The sequence below is a fragment of the Emys orbicularis genome, chromosome 2, assembly GCF_028017835.1.
Source record: "Emys orbicularis isolate rEmyOrb1 chromosome 2, rEmyOrb1.hap1, whole genome shotgun sequence".
NCBI lineage: Eukaryota > Metazoa > Chordata > Testudines > Emydidae > Emys > Emys orbicularis.
Window position 1 is genome coordinate 105,409,774 of NC_088684.1, and position 16,034 is coordinate 105,425,807.

Sequence of the window (16,034 nt, forward strand, 5' to 3'; positions counted from 1 at the left end):
GTTGAATCTGATTCAGTTCTATGAAAGTTGTAATTCAAAATGATTTTTCTCATGTGGGACCTGTGAAATTTTACAGAGTTGTTCAACCACATCAGCAGCAGCTGTTTGATGAAGAGGAGTTACCAGCAAATGAGAACGAAGATCAACCTGGTCCATCCAAACGGAAACGCCAGCCAAGTATGTCCGAGACAATGCCACTGTACACACTATGTAAAGAGGATTTAGAGAGTATGGATAAAGAGGTGAGCTAAACTAATTGTGTGTCAGGATTCTAACAGTATCATTGAGTTAATCAGTTATGCATAATAGTATTTAACTCTGTTAAATTATGCACATACATGAAATGACTTTGCATGTTACCAGGTGCGTGTAACTACTGATGGGGAAAAGTCAAGTTACAGTAACTTGAAACAAAAATATTTTAATTGACCTAGAAATACAGTTTTGTTCAACACGCAGCTATGTGCTGTAAAACAAATTTAAACTACATCACTGTCAATACTTTAATGGTCGTAGACCTGTAAAGTAGTTATTTCATATCAATATAATTTTGACACAAAAGAAAATGTATAGGATCTTAAGTTGGTGCATGTTAGTTCTGTAAAATATTATACATTGTCACATTGAATTTCATATAAACGAGGACCTAAAAACCCTTAAGATCACTGATTTAAAAAGCCCATCATCTGTGTGTGACCTTTCAGAAGGAACCATAGTTTCCTTTTCAACTGGCATTCAGTAATACATGCAGTATTTGCCTAAGAAAGGAGAAACAGCTGTTTCATGGAGAGTTGGATATGTGCATTGTTTGATTCTTAAATTATGGTGAAGGTGACTCTTAAAATTTGAAACCTAGTTTCACCTAACAATGAAAGTCAGTGGGGTATGGGAGTAATCCTTTGGAAATAGGATCATGTTCAATGCCAAGGATCATGTTTAAAAAGCCACAGACTTTTTAAAAACTAGCAATATCTTGATTTATTGTTGTTGATTTATGTAAAATTCTAGGTTTACTGGTATTTCTAATGTCTACTTAGATGCTATAGTATACATTCTAGGTTTAATTTACACTTCTTTTTTTTTTTTTAAATGCTGTGTAAAATAATGAATATTACATGGTAAAATATTTAGATCAAATGCATAAAATAAGGCCACTTCATATAAGGCAGTAAGATAATATTAATTACAAAATAATTACAATGAACAGTTGCAAACTGAATTTGCCATCTGCGGGTATTGTCAAAGGTTAATATGCCAACACCTGAACAAAAGGTGTATTCGTTAAAGGGATATTATTCTCAGTGCATTTAACTTAATTTTCCAGCTCTCTTGTTTGCATCACAAATCAAACAGTAAACATAGAAGGGCAGTATATATTAAATAATAGTTTTTTTACATTAGCTGGGATTGGTATTGTTTGCAATTCCATCTGGGCTTGGAGTCTTCAGAATACTGTCTTGGAGATGGATATAATATTTTCCATACAGCTTGGTCAAGAGTCTGCCATTCCTTTTGCATGCTGGATTGAAAAGTATAATGAGCAGTCCTGTTTACATCACATTTGTTTGCTGGTTCTCCCGAATAATCAATTATTCTTATTTATAGCACTTATGGTCCCTAGTTAAAGACCCAGACTGCATTGTCCTAGGTGCTGTACAAACACAGTAAAGTGACTGTTCCTGCACCAAAGAACTTACAGTGTAAGTTCAGACATACCGGGGGCGGGAGGGTGAGGGGAGTACAAGGAAACAATGAGACACTATTGGTCATTATTGGTCAGCACAGTACACCACCAGCCTAGCTGTTAAGCTTTTTTGTAGGCACCACAGCAAAAAAGTTTTTGGATTTTTTTTTAGGAGATTTTCAAATTAGAATAATGTATTAGTTTTGCAGATGTTTACAGGAAGCTCCTTCCACGCATAAGGCATGGCATGGGAGAAAGCAGTTTTCAAACAAGTACGTTGGAAAATGTAACAAGTAGGTGATGGAGGCTGGCATTGTGGGCAGAGGTAGGCATGAAGGAGAGATGATCGGTGGGGTAGGGATAGGCTATAAAAGGGCCTTGAAAGTGAAGTGAAGTGAAGTAGCTTACTTTGTGATAGCTGAGGGTAGAATTTTCTGCTCAGGCATTTGTCAGAGAACCTTTCTTGACTCCTTACTTCTTGGACCATCTCTGAAGTGACTGTTCCAAACTCTGTTCATTCCTCACACTTCCATATTTTTCCATCTGCAATGTAAGGGCTGAATAGTGATCATGTGACAACAGCAAGCTGCTTATAAGTGTGTTGTGATAGCAGTAGCTATGTTTCTGAATATGGACTACATTGCTTGCTTTCCTGTTCCTGTGCATGTGATCTACTTTTGAGCTTCTCTTGTTTCATGTTTCATCCGGTAACTTAAACTTTTCTTCCAACATCTGGCTCCCAGATGACACAATAGCTAACCTTCCATTGCTTGGATTTTCCATGTAGGAGCCCTGATGATGAGGTTACTTGAACTGGCAATGCTCTCAAGAACAAATGTGATTCTGTGCCAAGTCTAAGTCATTGTAAGGAAGTGTTATCACCTACCCAATCCAAAGCAGCCATTTATTTCTGGTTGTGTCACTTGGTCCTTCTCACCTATGCTGTTCATAGCTGATCTTCTGGTTAAGCCAAATATGATATTAAAAAGCATCAGGACTACAAAGCATCATAACCTCTGTTCTGACATTTTTGTGCTGAATTTGGAATAGTAATTTTGTGGGGAGAGCTGTAGAGGTAACATGGTACTTATTATGGAAAAGTACTGATTGAACTGGAAGCATAATACAGGGAGATTGGTCTAATACTTCAGATAATGATCCAGATTCCTTCAATGACTTGAAGGATTTCAGAATGCCCTGAAATGACAGAAATGCCTGTAATCAGCTCTATCATGTTAAATTACAAAGTTACAAGTGACACACTAATGAAACATTAGAAACTTTAAAGTTTTCTAATGCTCTTTTTATTCTGAAATAGCTAAATGTATTCTAGTGTTCTAGGTGCATTATAAACAAGTGTGTATTCTCTGCAGTTTTCCATTAGTTCTTCTTGGTTCTCTTACAGCACACATTAAATTGAGATAATTATCTCTTTTTAGTTGATTACTAAGTATTATTGATAACTCCTTCAGTGTTCGAAAAATATCTTTCCTATAGTTTTTCATTAGATAGACTGCCACTTCTTAAAAGTGTGTTTATTGCTTCTGAATGTTCTGACTGAGCTACAGGGTGAATGTTTGTACAGAAAAATGTAAGACTTAAGATTATAGAAACATATCAGTTTCAATAAGATTAATACTGTATGAGAACCTCGGTATCTGGAACCTTGTCTTGCCATCTTATCCTCATCGGTGTCCTCAGACAGCCCATGTGAAAGTGATTCAGCTTCATAGCATGGCGTCTGTACACGGTCCAGGTTTCACGTGCATACATCAGAGTTGGTAAGTATCATTACATGTATATGTGTGTGCATGTGATGATACTATGCGGCACGCAGGAGACCTGGTGGAATTTGAACACTGAAAGCACAGCTCTGGAGAAAAGACACTGCCTGTTAATGGTCCAGCCTAACAGCAAAGAACTTTGCTCTTTTCTTCTGCTCTGTCAGCTTCTCTTACAGAAATCATCAGAGATCACCTATGTGTAGCTAGGAAGTGGAGGCAAGGACAAGGAAAATCAAAATGAACCTAAATTAACTACTAAAAGTGAATTTAAGATTAAAAAATGACCTGTAGGAATTTTACCTCTAAACTTATAAGGATCTCCCTGTAACTTGCAAAAGAATGCATCAAAAAGAAATGCACTCTGTATCAAAGTGAATGTAGTGTTCGACAGCATGGGAAATTTGCTATTCTAGACACACACTCACACTCACACTCTCTCTCTCCGTCATTGGGATTAGGATTATCTTTAAGCATTTAAGCCTCCAAGCATTTTTTCATTGTAACTAATGGAGAACTTCCATTAGTAAAGTCTGTTCATGGATGAATCTGCTTCTCTTGCAACCAGTTGCAAATAGATTTATGTAACTAACTTGTTTCCTCCCCTTGTTTGCAGTAGAAAAGCAAATGCACATAGCTGTAGAGTATCATCCCAACAAGAAGGAAAGATGTTCACAAATTGGAAAACATCCAGAGAAGAACAACAAAAATAATTAAAGGTCTAGAAGACATGACCTATGAGGAAAGATTGAAAAAATTGGGTTTGTTTAGTCTGGAGAAGACTGAGAGGGAGCATAACAGTTTTCAAGTGCATAAAAGGTTGTTACAAGGAGGAGGGTGAAAATTATTCTAATTAACCTCTGAGGAAAGGACAAGAAGCAATGGGTTTAAATTGCAGCCATGGAGACTTAGGTTGGACGTTATGAAAAACTTACTGTCAGGTTAGTTAAGCACTAGAACAAATTGCCTTGGGAGGTTGTGGATTCTCCATCACTGGAGGTTTTTAAGAACAGGTTAGACAAACACCTCTCAGGAATGGACTAGTATTGTTTAGTCCTGCCTTGAGTGCAAGGGACTGGACTAGATGATCTATTGAAGTCCTTTCCAGTCCTACACTTCCGATTCCTCAGAGCAAGTGCATTAAGAACAGCTCCACCTCCTTCCCTCCTCCCCCAAAAATCCTTCTCCAAAACCCAGCCTTTTCTTGCATATGGATCATAAGTATCTTTTCTATTTTAGCTGTCACGTACAGATCTTTTTTTATTAATGGAGATATCCCATCTCCTAGAACTGGAAGGGACCTTGAAAGGTCATAGAGTCCAGCCCCCTGCCTTCACTAGCAGGACCAAGTACTGATTTTGCCCCAGATCCCTAAGTGGCCCCCTCAAGGATTGAACTCACAACCCTGGGTTTAGCAGGCCAATGCTCAAACCACTGAGCTATCCCTCCCCCTTTTCATAAATTTCATGGTCATAGAATTTTAAACATCTTAAATTTCACAGTGTTGAAAGATAGCATGAATATATATATATTTTTAAATGGCAAAATATAAACATATTGTAAAGCCCTTAAGTTAACAAAAGCAGGTGTGGGGGGAGGGGGAGTTTGGGTTTTGAATGTGAGTATGGAGCGTCCTGCAACTGTCTTCCTTCATTCCCTGTTTCTGCACTGAAAACACTTGTCCATGTTTAGACACAGCTCTCTCTGCATCCATGGAGTTCATTGGAATTGTCAGACATCATGAGCTAGCCTTGTGAGATGGGGGATTCTGCCTTCCACTGACTTCCAAAACTGTACCTCAGGCAAAGTACATTCCATTTCATTGGCAATATTTTTGTAAGCAGGAATCTCCAGCCTACAATTCTTGTCAATGCCAGGAATTGCATTGAGATGTTAAATCCAACATCAACAGGTGCATTTGTGCAGGGTCAAAAATACGCACAGCTTTTAGGAATCTTGCTGCAACTTGTTGAAACTTTTGAGCTTTTTTTTTTTCTACATGGCTTGACTTCTCTACAGCTTTAATATTGTCTGAGCTTCTTTGCCATGCAAGAAAACACCTGCTGAGCACTGGCATTTAACTCAATGTTGTCAGAGTGATTTTTGTTTGACTGCGCTTCAGCCCAGAACAGTACATCCATTACTTTGTTGTAAGCTTTGTGGACTCTGACATGTCAAGATTCAAACCAACTTAAGTCCATCAGTCCTCTGGCAATCTTGGCAACAAACTGAATTTCCTCATTCAGCTGAGCATCATTTAGAAGGGTTGAAAGTTCTATTAAAACTGGTATTGTGCAGCCCAAAACTAGGAAGTCCAACAAGTAATTACTGGCTCTGGGGGAAATGCAATTTTTTGTTCCCCCATTTCAGTCTCATTTGCAATGTGTACTGCCTGTATCAAAGATTGCGGCTAGGGTAGTGTTTAAAGATCTTTTAATGTAGCTGAGCAGTTTATCAACTTTACCAAACTTGCACCTTCACAGAAACCTTTTGAAGGTAGTTCTGTCATAGATTATTTGCACTTGGTAAGCAACTCCTTTTTCGTATGTTCCATTGAATGAATTTGCACAGCTTTGGGTGATCAGGTTTTTCCAGCGGTATATTAGTACTTGCAAATGCATCCACAAGTTCCATTGTAGCTAAATGACAGATCTCTGAGCTCTGTCGTCTTAAAAAGAGAATAAGTTTTGGGTGTGTTTTGTTTTTCATTTTGTTTCCCAGCACTGCACTATCTGCAGCCGCTTTCTGAGTCTAAGTGGCACTGAACCATTGCTTGCCATGTGGGATCCAACAAAACATTGTAGCTTGTACAAAACAGTTTGTCACCATCGGTATGTGGCTGCCAAATTCTTTCATACGATCCGCTGCAGTAATGATTGTAGAGGTTTTTGATTTACTTTGGACACTCATTTTAAAATAATTTCACTTGTCTTCCAGTAGGCTATCAGTTGAAATCACTATGCTACAAAACCACCCTGGATGCCCATATCTACCAATCAGTGAGTTGAGCCCTGAGTGTTTGCTGCTGTAAAGTGTCAATCAATAAATCCTGTCAAGTTCATGACCTTTCTTTATATTGAAACAAGCTTATAATCCTGTCTGGAACCTGTAACTGTGCATATAACTGCATTGGGTTTTACTATAGGGTAAAAGTACACAAAAGACCAGATTTCAATGTCCATGATGCATCTTTCACAGCTGTGAATTTGGTAGGACCCTACTTGTACAGAACTATGGCTATTAAAAATCTGCTCTTACACTTCTGACTTCAGATTATTCTTACAAGAATTTTCATTATGTATGCATGGCTTCTTAAAATACATGCACTATACATTACATAGAAATTAAATTCTGATTCCCTTCTATAAATTGTTAACTTGGTTAGCTTCAAGAACATGCAGAGGAGAACCAAATTTTAGTTGCTCTTGTTAACTCTTCTTTCAGTTGACCCATTGGCCTTCTGGAGGTGTGACCCATGTTTTAAAATTTGCCTTAATTCTGGGTGAAGTGGTCTGAATTTTTTTTTTCAAGGAGGCAGGATGAGAATGGATGAAAGTACGCATCTTTCATCTTTCGAAAGTAGCAGAGTCTCAAAGTTGTTAAATGCAGTGGGCTACATTGAAGACAATTATGGGTTGTCTAGGGAATATGACAACCATCATGAAAGTAAGTTTGCCAAAACAACTTGTATAGCTTGTGCTGTTACTTATGTCATATAGATTATCGGTTTGTCCAGACATTTGGTGGAACTGGTTGTATTTCCCAGTTTCTGTTCAAGCACTTCCAGTACCTCCCATGTTCCTGCTCTCTTCCTTCTTTAGTTCTCTTCTTGAAAGGTCCCCTTCTGCAACCTCCTTCCCTTACGTGGTCCCTGAACTAAGCCAAGTCTAGCTGTACTCTTGTCTGCAGCCCATCTCATCTGTCAGCTTCCTGTGTAGGAAAGCTTGATGTCTGCATAGTATGGACATTGATCAAAGACCCATTTCCCTCCCCAATGTGTCCATTCCAGCCAGCTCACAATGTGCAGTATTCAGCTTTTATTACCTAAAGTTTTAGTAATGCAAGACTATAAATGTCATTTGTTTTTTTTTCTTTGTTTCAATATTTTAATTGGCTGTCACTTTAAGTATATGATAGACAAATGTTAAACCTGTGGTGCTAGGACTTTGGCATCCAAATACCCCATTACATACACAGAGCGCATGTGGTTAGCAGTTGCATCAGAAAATTTCCATCCGGTTTGTAATGAAAATAGACTGCCTAAACTGTTGTGGGAATAAGTAAGATGTGTTGTTAATTATTTTTTGGCTACGACTTTATTTTTGTAGTTCTACGAACAGGATTAAAGAATGTTTTGTTGTTTGGTGGCTTGTAAAGTATAATGTCAGACTGTCTATCAACCTATTTTTCTCCTTTGATTATTAGAGAGAACTGTGATAATTGAAGTTGTAGAACACATTTAAGTACATCAACTGCAACCCAATGTCTAAAAGAAAGATCCCAGCTTATTTTGAGTGATAGTGAGAAAATGAAATTAAGGGATGCAACAATTGTAAAAGCACCATTTAAGTCTATAGGAATGTAAAAGGTAATGATTTTACCTGTAGAAGAAAAAAATGAAAACCTAGAGTGGGAGATGGAGGAACATGGGGGAAGTAGACAATGGGATAGAATTATTTGCTTTCATATATTTCATATGTTCAGTTCTGAAGAGATTCAGAACATTAGAGAGGACTGGATCTAGACTAGTTCTAATAGTTGTTTATGCAAACTTCCATTTCAGCTTAAGGCAATTGGAATACATAGTCAACGACCTTTTCCAGAAATCAGCATTGATCATTTTTAGACACTAGAAATCAGTCTAATGAAAAACATTGGAGAATGGAATTAGAAGCCGGTATCATGGCAATTGAAATAAGTAAAGTTATGAAACAAATGCAGTGCAGACAAATCCATAGTACAGTTTGAGTTGGTAACTGACATTTTGAAAGATTTATTCACTGTTTTCCTAGCAAGTTTTTGTCTGCAGCATATCAATTTACTGGCCTGGCTCCACAAATTTTTTCAGTGGTTTACCAGTTTTAATGTTCAATATGCTTTTTCAACAGGGCATCTTTGCTCAGCCATGCTCAAGGCAAAGTAGCTTTTGAATGTATTCTTGCAACAGATTTTTGAAGTACTAAAATGTGTTCAGAGGTTTTTAACCATTAAAGCAGGAAATAATGTGATAGCTGCTTTCATTTCACATCAAACCAGGCATCAAATACCAAAATATCATCCCTGTTTATACAAATAGAAAAATCAGTCTCTTTTAGTAAAGAATAACATAGTATACTTAATGCCTGCTGCAGTTAGGGTTTTCTGTTTTCTCTATAAAGGCATTTATAAAAATCCATTCTTCTCTTAAACTTGGTGAATTAAAAAATAGCATGGGGGCAAATTACAAGTATTCTACAATTCTTTCAAAACTGCACCCTTGAAGCATCTGTAGGTTATATGGAACCTTTGGAAAACCTTTTTGATGTCATTCTGTCAGGAAGAAAGTAGTTGGAGTTTTTACACCTGGTTTTAGCTCATTTGTGGAGAGACCTTTTTTTTTAAAGTATCTTCACTATATGCTTTGTGCTGTTATATGCTGCTGGCAAAATGCTACTTAAGGCAGTGAACCCCACACTTCACTGTGGATTTCTAAGGTTGCTCTATAGCTTCTGTCTATCTTCTGACATGAGACACTTCCCCAATTAGTCCTTAGCAGTGTTCTGATTATGTGGCACAAATTACCTTTTGGATCTGACTTTTCAGTATTTTCATTTCTAATAGAAAATCTCATTATTATATGTAAAATGAAGTATCGCTCTTTAATGGGTGCCTCCCAGAGAATAAGTAGTGTAAAAAAGTAATGGTTTGTTTCTCCAGTGAGGATGAGGCAAAACTCTGTTGAAACCATGTAATTCAGTAACCATGTTTTAGCATATGTCCCTACTTAGGTTATAACATAACTTCTAAACTGAATGCTGCTAACCCTGTCAACGCTAGTCTGACAGAGTTTAAAATGAGTTAGCCTGAGCCGTGTTAAAGCACTTTGCAAAATGTTCAGCTAATATAGTGATATGGTCCTGTGTCTCATCACAAAATAGCAAAAATTGTTTACTTGTAGATTATGATGTTTAACCCATTGATACTCCGCCTGAGGCTCATGAGCCCCAAGTGGCTCTTTAATGCGTCTCCTGTGGCTCTTTGCAGCACATGATATTGGTTAATAATTAAATCGGTGTTTCAATCGAAGTTTATTAACCAATCAGGATGCTTTTACTATGTTGTTAACAAATTGTAGAATATTTGGTCTGTCATTTTGCTGTGAGAAATATTTAGTAAATGAAACTATGAATTCACATACTGTGGCTCTTTTGGGTAATGTTGATCTCTAATTCGGCTCCTGAACCACTGAGGTCTGAATATCACAGTGTTACCATGTGTCTGTTTCCGTTACCCTACTCAGTTGAAACAGGTTAACTCCAGCATGTCTGTTCCACTAGCATTTTGGTCTGCTAGTTGTCTGCTCATGTCTTTTCTCTAACTTACTTTGTTCTGTTTTAAAGTATACTAATTATTCCAATATATTTTAACGTAAAGAAAACAGTAGCTTTCAAAACATTTACTTTAGAAAACATGTATACCAGTCTGTAATAGATGAATTGAAAATTTAAACTGAAAATGTGTTAAGAGTTTTTGGTCAGTAAAAGTGCAAGGCCAGGCTGTTAGATACTAGATCAAGTTACTTATAAATTAAATAACATCATAACATACACAGTTAATGTTTGTTTAATCAGGATCTCATGGAAAAATCTAATATTTTCTTCATCCCATACCATAAAATTACTTTGACATTGATATTACACGCAGACAAAATTGCTTGCTTAATTGAGCAATTTTTGAAGAAATGTATTGTTCCCCTTGCTTGTTTTTACAGCATTCATTTTTTTGGCCAAAGTTGCCTGTCTCAGGGAGTAATAGTTTACTGAATTATCCACTCCGCTTTTTTCTTTTTTGGTATGAACTTCTTAGAACTGCAGGAATTCTAATTACTGTTTCAGCATTTATCAAGATTATTTGGACTCTGCATAGGTATGGGTTATAAAGAGCTTTAGGGCTGGAGCCCTCTACTGTTATGAAGAAATTGCTGTCGCCATGAAGTCCCAAAATGAGTGACTTCCTGGGCACAGCCATATTTCTAGCTTAATGAAATAATTGAGGCTACCTGTATTCACTTTCATGTTGGATCTTTTTAAAATAACTTTGATACAATAAAGTGCATGTTGGTTTTGATTTGGACTATGTACCATGATACAGTAGCTGTATCCAGTGTTCTCTCTGTCCCCTCTGTGATAGAGCAAATGTGATGTTAGGAGATCTGTACCTGAGCTGGAGGTTGAACATGAATATCTAACATATCACTTGCTTTGCCACAGAAATGTTGAGAGAATGCTGGCTATAGCTGACATACCTTGACACAAAGATCATATCCAAACCAGTATAGTGCCTTAGAACTGAAATGGTTAATGAAGATGCATTATAGAAATTGTAGGCTTCAAAATCTAGGCCTGTTCTTTTATTATATATGGATCCTCTTTTAAAAAAAAAAAAAAAAAAAATTACTTAGTTTGACTTAAGTGATGGCTAGACCCAATCATAGAATAGGCAGATCTGCACAAACTGTTGTATGTAGCTGGATCAATGTACTTCTATTCTGACTTCAGTAATGGGAACATTGTAGGTCAATGAGTCTAAAACAAAGTGCTAGATTTTGATGCATCTGTTGTATACACACATTGTCCCCTGGGGATGAGATTAATAATCCTTTTAGTGCGATCGGAGTTCTGACTTGAACATATTCTTTAGAGATGCTGGATTAGTCAGTGTATCAAAACCTAAAACATCCTCATTGCACCCGCCCACCAACTTGCATCTCACACATTTCACTCCTGTTATACAGTAAAATTACTTTTTCAACAGAGGTTGTCTAAGTATAATACAGTGATATTAGCTAACATATGTATTTTATTGTAATGTGTTCTCACTGACAAACATAAGTTGGGAAAATGCTAGGGTAGAATACAATTTCAAAGCATAGTTTCTGTGACGCTGAACATGAAGACTTCTGTTTATGGGAAGTCAGCATAGGCACGTACATGTCTCACTGTGTTCAGTACTGAGAGTGTTAACTCAGTCTTTCAAGGTAAATTACACTCTTCCAGGTAATGCTAGAATAGGGGGGAAAAAACAAGAAATGTTTTAAGAGGAATTAATTATGGGAAATTTTCAGAACTGAGATGCAAGTGCTAAACTCTCCTTTCAGATACATGCATATAACTCCCACTGAAGTCAGTGGGTCTTGTATGCATGCATCTTGAGGGCAGAATTCTGGCTTTTAATGTATTCTTACAAAATACAGAATTACAAGGAAAGTAATGATAAATAAGAATGTAAACAACTTGTGTTTACATTGTAGGTATAACTTTCCTCTTTTCCCAGCTTTGCAGGTGCTCGAGTCTTTTTGTTCGCTTATCTCTATTTTGTACACAGTTTTTCTTTTTCATTGTGGCTTCCCATTTTCTGGTTTCCATAACTGAGCTTTAAATCATTTCCTATATCAAAGGAAACATTTAGGAATTCTGCAGTTTTGTGCTATGGGTACTTTGGGGTATTTTTTGTGCAAATTCTGTATGACACATTTTAAAAATATATTGCACATTCTTGCTTAATGGATTAGTTCATTTATGCTAGTAGTAGTAATACCTGGAGCTTTGGATCTTGAAATTCATTTTAATAAGGTAAGTAAATCTCACCATGTGCTTGCAAGAAGGGAAAAGGGAGCAAAGTGATGGAATTCATCATCCATTGAAGTCAATTGGGAATCTTTCCATTATTTCAGTGGGCTTTGGATCAGGTACATTGTGTGCAAGGCCACAGAAGGAGTGAGGGCAGGGAGAGGTGCCTTAAATGTACATCCTGACTATAACATATATGATTGGCCTGACCCTGCCTTCTGCTTTAGGTAAATAGCAATTACTGCTAATGGCAAAAAGAGGCCAAGATCTTCATATTCTAGTAAAGTAGAAATGGGGGATTTAAAATATCTTAGTGTGTGGAGAAATTTTGATTTCTCATATACATATTGGGACAAAGTCCACAGGTAGGTCTTTATTGAAGAGGGATTATACAGACTTCAGATGAGGAACACTGAACATTTATAATTGGACAACTTTGCAGCATTATAGGATGTTCAGTATTACTTTTAAATTGAAGTGAGGTGCACATGAATGGTGGTCTTAAGTTATGGACAGGGCTTCTGTTTTTCAAGGTTTATTCATTTCATTTTTCAGGGTTTATTTTTTAGCTAGTTTTGTCTTTTATGTAGGTGTCCAAAAATCAGGGGAAGGGGAAGGTTCCAGGCTCTGTCTTTGTAATGAGAAATTTCTTTAATGTTTGCTAATGCATTTTAACATAGTCCGGGTTCAAATAGCACTATGTTACAATGCACCAGGGAATTTTTAGTGCATGCCAGCAGGGTCTACACAGATCAATTAATGTGCAGCACGTTAGTGCGCCTTAAAAGTCGCCCCCCCCCCATAGTCCGCATTACTGCTTCATGTATACAAGCCCTTAAATCCAAGTAACCATTTCTAGTGTTTTTCTGGTGTTTACTGGATAAACACTTTATTCTTTTCTTTTTTTTATTGGGGGAGTGTTTATCAGTTGAAACGAAAATCAGTTATGGATTATTTAGATCACCTTTATGTAAAAGAAATGTGATTGGAAATCAATTATACACCAATTGTTTGTTTTAGGATTTCAAAACTAATAGAATACTTGAATAAATTCTAAATAGTTCTTCTGAAAGATTTCCAGGCTAAAGTAGCAATTTCTAAGTGTTTCTGAAGCTTCACTTCAGTAATAACACTGGTCTACAATTTTTGAGAAGTCATCTGCTTCAGAGATAAAATGTGCTATTTATTATGTATTTTGATGTGCTGAATTCAAATATGACAATTAAAACAACTGATTGGCTACTGTTTCTAAGATATTTAAGTTTTTACATTTTATGTCTATGTATATTGTGTAGATAGCAGAGTTTTAATCATAAATTGTAAACCTAGGTCTTTTCATGTGTTTATGGTTGCTTTACATGATAATATTTCACCTGTCCTGTTTATGTAACACTTTAAAAATCAGCAAAAGGGTTATATAAATAAAATTTATTATGAAACAAAAGGCAAAAAACTATTATGTACATAGTTTAGTCCTATTCAGTGTCTACTCGGCGCTTCTTGGCTTGTCTCTTGTATTCATTAAATGGAGCATCTCTTGTCACTGTCCAGCAATAGTCTGCAAGCATTGATGGGCTCCATTTGCCCTGATAGCGTTTCTCCATTGTTGCAATGTCCTGGTGAAATCGCTCGCCGTGCTCGTCGCTCACTGCTCCGCAGTTTGGTGGAAAAAAATCTAGATGAGAGTGCAAAAAATGTATCTTTAGTGACATGTTGCAACCAAGGCTTTTGTATGTCTTGAGGAGGTTTTCCACCAACAACCTGTAGTTGTCTGCCTTGTTGTTTCCGAGAAAATTTATTGCCACTAACTGGAAGGCTTTCTATGCCGTCTTTTCCTTGCCACGCAGTGCATGGTCAAATGCATCATCTCGAAGAAGTTCACGAATCTGAGGACCAACAAAGACACCTTCCTTTATCTTAGCTTCACTTAACCTTGGAAATTTTCCAGGGAGGTACTTGAAAGCTGCTTGTGTTTTGTCAATGGCCTTGACAAAGTTCTTCATCAGACCCAGCTTGATGTGTAAGGGTGGTAACAAAATCTTCCTTGATTCAACAAGTGGTGGATGCTGAACACTTTTCCTCCCAGGCTCCAATGACTGTCGGAGTGGCCAATCTTTCTTGATGTAGTGGGAAGCTCTTGCACGACTATCCCATTCGCAGAGAAAACAGCAGTACTTTGTGTATCCAGTCTGCAGACCAAGCAAGAGAGCAACAACCTTCAAATCGCCACAAAGCTGCCACTGATATTGGTCATAGTTTATGCACCTCAAAAGTTGTTTCATGTTGTCATAGGTTTCCTTCATATGGACTGCATGACCAACTGGAATTGATGGCAAAACATTGCCATTATGCAGCAAAACAGCTTTAAGACTCATCTTCGATGAATCAATGAACAGTCTCCACTCATCTGGATCGTGAACGATGTTGAGGGCTGCCGTCACACCATCGATGTTGTTGCAGGCTACAAGATCACCTTCCATGAAGAAGAATGGGACAAGATCCTTTTGACGGTCATGGAACATGGAAACCCTAACATCACCTGCCAGGAGATTCCACTGCTGTAGTCTGGAGCCCAACAGCTCTGCCTTACTCTTGGGTAGTTCCAAATCCCTGACAAGGTCATTCAGTTCACCTTGTGTTATGAGGTGTGGTTCAGAGGAGGAGGATGGGAGAAAATGTGGGTCCTGTGACATTGATGGTTCAGGACCAGAGGTTTCATCCTCTTCCTCTTCCTCGTCTGACTCAAGTGAGAATGAGTCTGGTGCATCAGGAACCGGCAGTCCTTCTCCGTGGGGTACTGGGCGTATAGCTGATGGAATGTTTGGATAATGCACAGTCCACTTTTTCTTCTTTGACACACCTTTCCCAACTGGAGGCACCATGCAGAAGTAACAATTGCTGGTATGATCTGTTGGCTCTCTCCAAATCATTGGCACTGCAAAAGGCATAGATTTCCTTTTCCTGTTCAACCACTGGCGAAGATTTGTTGCACAAGTGTTGCAGCATATGTGTGGGGCCCACCTCTTGTCCTGATCTCCAATTTTGCAGACAAAATAAAGGTGATAGGCTTTCTTAACCATAGTGGTTATACTGTGCTTTTGTGATGCAAAAGTCACTTCACCACAAACATAGCAGAAGTTATCTGCACTGTTCACACAAGTACGAGGCATCTCTGCTCACTTTGGCTAAACAGAAATGTGTCCCTTTGCAAAATCAAACACTGACAAATAAGAGAGCACGACACTGTATGATTTCTAGAGCTGATATAGGGCAATTTGTTCAGCAGAGTGATGTAAGCTTCGTTATGATTGCATCATCCATGACTTCTAGGAATAACCTGATGCAATTCATATCATGTATGACGCAATACCAGCTTCAGATTGCATCATTCATTGTTTTGCCTAAAAAGCAAGTACTGTCCAAACCCAGTCATAGATTTATTCATAGATCCAGTCAAAGATGTATTTTAGTCATTTCTGGTTTAAATTGAGATCCCTTCCCTTTATAACTCACTTATCCTCCGCCATTCCCAAGTCAAGGGTCATATATACTGACCCAATAGCATATCTTGAAAACTAGAGCCAATCAACAATTTTAAGCATCATTTTCGTTCTCAGTGACCCAGAATTAGTAAAGTTTGACTACATTTATTTCAGAAGCATTTTGGCTGTAGAGCAGTGTAATTTATTACCCTTGGGGAATGAATTGAAAGAGAATATAATTTCTTGCAGTTTGTGGCAA

The 16,034-nt window shown here is 37.6% G+C and overlaps 1 protein-coding gene across 1 annotated transcript in view; it reads left to right on the top strand.

The window, feature by feature from the left end:
• CTDP1 (CTD phosphatase subunit 1) overlaps nt 1–16,034 on the top strand; it is a 178,368-nt gene that overhangs the window by 71,699 nt on the left and 90,635 nt on the right. Inside the window, exon 10 of the mRNA XM_065398609.1 lies at nt 77–242. Coding sequence (XP_065254681.1) covers nt 77–242 — 166 coding nt within the window. The remainder of the gene's footprint in view (nt 1–76; nt 243–16,034) is intronic.